This window comes from Sphaeroforma arctica (genome assembly GCF_001186125.1).
Source record: "Sphaeroforma arctica JP610 unplaced genomic scaffold supercont1.1481, whole genome shotgun sequence".
Classification (NCBI taxonomy): domain Eukaryota; class Ichthyosporea; order Ichthyophonida; genus Sphaeroforma; species Sphaeroforma arctica.
The window spans coordinates 1-4,175 of record NW_014039077.1 but is presented as its reverse complement, the minus strand read 5'-3'; the positions used below and the strand labels follow the sequence as shown (position 1 = coordinate 4,175).

At 40.7% G+C, this 4,175-nt stretch overlaps 1 protein-coding gene across 1 annotated transcript; it reads left to right on the top strand.

Moving 5' to 3' along the window:
- Positions 1–2,862: 2,862 nt before the first annotated feature.
- Positions 2,863–3,780, top strand: SARC_10998 (hypothetical protein; the record flags this gene model as incomplete). The annotated part of the gene is made up of 3 exons (XM_014294929.1): positions 2,863–2,869; positions 3,053–3,218; positions 3,696–3,780. 3 exons carry the CDS (start codon positions 2,863–2,865, stop codon positions 3,778–3,780), a joined length of 258 nt encoding a protein of 85 aa, XP_014150404.1.
- Between the last annotated feature and the right edge of the window lie 395 nt (positions 3,781–4,175).

Below are 4,175 nucleotides of genomic sequence, written 5' to 3'. Positions count from 1 at the left end.
TGTATGTATGTATGTATGTATGTATATGTATATATATACATATGTATATATATATATATATGTATATATATATATATGATATATAACATTTACCATATATAGCATCGCTAGGTGTTTACGCAATTGTCTGTTCTGGGCGAGCTATTGATAGTAATTATCCTTTTTTTTAGGAGCACTAAAAGTATCTGCTCAAATGATTTTTAACGAAGTGTTTATTGAATTAATTGTTTTAACCAATGTATCATAACTACCTGCACTTTTTGCATAAATTCCACTGTGTTATTTCTAGACTGAAATTGGGTTCATAAACATAAATTGATGGGAACTGTATTGATGTTGTGGTGTTAACATATCACTTGCTGACTGTGTTCTATTGTTTGTAGATCTGATTGCCTCTGACCATTGTTTCTATCATGTTATCATCGGCATTTCCAGAATTCCGCTTATTTTCGGCATAAACGAACCATCAACATTCAGTATATAGTCCTATCCAACTGATTAATGTGCTGGAATTTAAAACGTTGCCAACTCGCTTTGTTTCTGAGTACTTTCAGTGATCTTTCTTATGTTCGTATGTACATGCTTCATCGGGCCCTCATATTCCGTGGCAGTACTTTGACCCGATACGCACACGCGTGCAATGTGTCGTAGTCTTTTACCACTGCACCCTCCTCCGGCGTTCTAAGGTTCTTCACAGGATTACACGCGCAGATACACTTTTACATCCATATGCATACTTCTGGTACACTTTTACATCTATATACATACTTCTGGTACACTTTTACATCTATATACATATTTCTGGTACACTTTTACATCTATATACATACTTCTGGTACACTTTTACATCCATATACATGTTTCTGGTGGATGCGCTTTTGCACTGCTGGTGAATGGATGTTATACGTTCTTTCGTAAAAATAATAAACTGCTCACCCGAAACGTACACCCATGTGAAGTCCCAATCGGTACAACTAGTGTAGTATGTGTAGTGTTAACGTTTACCGTGAACGCATAAACAAATGATTTTTAATGCGTCTCATACACGGAAAAAACACAGCAAATTTATTTGGTGTGACTCGCACACTCCGCAACAAGTAGCTTTTCTCTTCGGAATACGGAGGAAAAAAATACAACATACATATATCTAGTTCTATATAATTTCTTAAAAAGGCTGACAAGTTGCTTTGTTTGACGATATATGTAGTTCCTTATATCTCATAACACTTTGAATCCTTTTGCGGGGTGCTTTACACGCACACCTCACTCAGTGTATCAAGTCCTTGCGCGGGCCTAAGAAGGCGTCGGCGATCGGAGATCTCATCGTGGTTTCTGTGAAAACTACGCGAAAGCTACCTACGACCACCGTAAGTGAAGGAGATGTCTTGTGTGCAGTGCGTGTACTTGGTTTATTGCAACGTTTATTTTGTCCGTTCGATGGGTGTATGGGAAATCGGCCTCGTGTTGTGATCGATGTGGAAGTGCGATTGGACTACCGATTATACCGTAAAACTCAGTCACGTACATTATAAACTCAGTCACATACATTTATCAGGGAGTTTTTTTTCGCTGACAGTTAAAATGCGCTCAACCGTAGCCATATATATATGCCATGAGTCTTCGTGTGGACACCCACCCCACCCTGTTATCTTGTATACCACACCCATTCGTATGGAGAGTTCTACCGTACTTCCCACTGTACCCGCCTTGTTGTTTGTTGCCTTGTTGTTTGTTATAGGTATCCCAACTTCTTAGCCTTTGTCCCAAATATGAGTGTTTTCTGTACGAACCGTTTGGTATGGAAAACTCCTTAGCCTTGCGCACTACAATGGCGTATGAATTTGCTGTAGCCGTCGCACGCCCGATTCTATGCTACAAAACCGCTTGTGTCCGATTTACAATCGCATGTCCCATTCTATTTGAACGGACCGATTGTGTCTAATTTACAATCGCATGTTCCATTCTATTTTATACAGACCGCTTGTGTCTAATTTACAATCGCATGTCCCATTCTATTTTATACGGGCCGCTTGTGTCCAATTTACAATCGCATGTCCCATTCTATTTGATACGGGCCGATTGTGTCTAATTTACAATCGCACGTCCCATTCTATTTGATACGGATCGAGTGTGTCTAATTTACAATCGCATGTCCCATTCTATTTGATACGGACCGATTGTGTCCAAATTACAATCGCATATCGCACCACGACGGCCTCAGCGCCAGCCGTAGTTGTCCCAGTATGGGGTGTGGCGTATTCGTCTGTGTGACATTGCTTGGGTTTTAAAGATTTGATATGAGTCATCGTACAGGGGGCTACCCGCGGCGCGATATTAACGTTTATTCTTTTCACCAGTGCCGTCTTTGCGGTCGAGTACAAGGCAGGTCATACGTACATATAAACATCCTGCCTTGAACTATCCATCTGATGCTTTGTGTACACCCCTATGCTTTCTGTGCGATCCAAGGCAATCAGCAACCCTCTATTTATATATCCATCTCCTACGCTACGTGTAGATAGCTTCTTTGCAACAGTCTAATCCGTGGTATATTTCTCATGGAGGGGTTTGGATATATCTTCATGCTTGGCAGAATCACACAAACTAATTCCCGTAATACATGTTTCTGACAGACAAAACAACAAGCAGCGAAAGGAGACGTTCGCCGCGCTCTTGTCGTGCGGTGCAAGGTGAGTGGCAGCCCTAACCGAACAACGGGGTTCTGTGTATTGTGTTAATATTATGTTGAATCACGAGACTTCCCGTATGGATGCTTGACCATAAGTGTTGGGGATCGCTTTTGGTTCCAAGTATCTGTTATATAGTAATTGCAGCTCTGTACTTGCATGGTGATTTGTGGCGATGGCAGGTACGATTTACGTATCATATCCCCTCATCACAACAACAGTGTGCACTCGCTCATACCTCTGGATTACTTTAAAATTCTGGATCATTCCGGTAATCGCGTTAAAGCGTTCAAACTCAGTACTTTTGTTATTCTGTATGAAACTCTTAAATAGTTCAAATTTAGTACTTCTGTTAATTTGTATAGAACTCTGGTCCATTTCTCCTATCGCGTTAAAGAGTTCAAACTTAGTACTTTTGTTCATCTGTATCGACTTTCAGAAAGGACAAAAGGGAATCGATGGACGACAGATCGTATTCGGTGACAACGCGTGCATCCTGGTGAATCAGAAGAACGAGCCCCTCGGCACAAGGTAAGTACTCACTATGAAGACTTGTGTTGAAATAGACGTAGACATATTTGAGTATGCACTAGGTAAGTACTCACTATAGACTTGTGTTGAAATAGACATCGACATTTTTCAGTATGCACTAGGTAAGTACTCACTATAAAGACCGTATATTAAAGACTTCTTTTCATATATTTATATATATACATGTATACACTACATGCATCGTGGTTGCGCCTGTTATATTAGCAATGGTGCCCATCAGCTCATGAATCAGGGATATTAATGACACGTCTGCGGTCTGTTCCTGTTGTATACTGTTAGAGGTCGTTATCTGTCTGAGATTCAAGGTTTGAAATGAACCAACATATGTTTTATACACTATTAAGAACCCATATCTATCTATCTTTGGCAGAATCGTGAGTCACGAGATTCAAGAGTGTTGCAGTGCACTATCATATGTTTCTGGTACTAATTAGAATCCATATCTTTCTTCGGCAGAATCGTGAGTCAGACGGGTGTAATCGGAGAGCTGATCTCCATGCGAACGTCCTCAAAGCTGCAGTCGCTCATCCCGAAATTGTAAAGCTGGCTAAAATAGAATAAAGCTTTTGTGCTCTAAAGCGATCATATGCTGTATTTCAGAATCAGAGCCTTCGATGTTTGTAGATATAGTATTAATTTTAAACTCTGAATGCCCCATGTTTGATATTAAGTAAACTTTGTGCAAGAGCTGTAAGGATAGATACTCGGCGGTCTGCCGTAAGGCAGTCAAGACCCTAACCTGTCATACAGCCAGACTTAATTTAAACAGCAACCGACAACCCGACTGACCCCCCGCCCAAGTCATAAGACATGTATGCCAGTCGTACGAGAAGATGCAAGAATATCTTCCTATCGAAGTGCCCAATATAAGACAGCAGAGGCCCTGACCTGCCATACAGCAAAACATAGGTTCAAAAGCAACAAACAACCCGACTG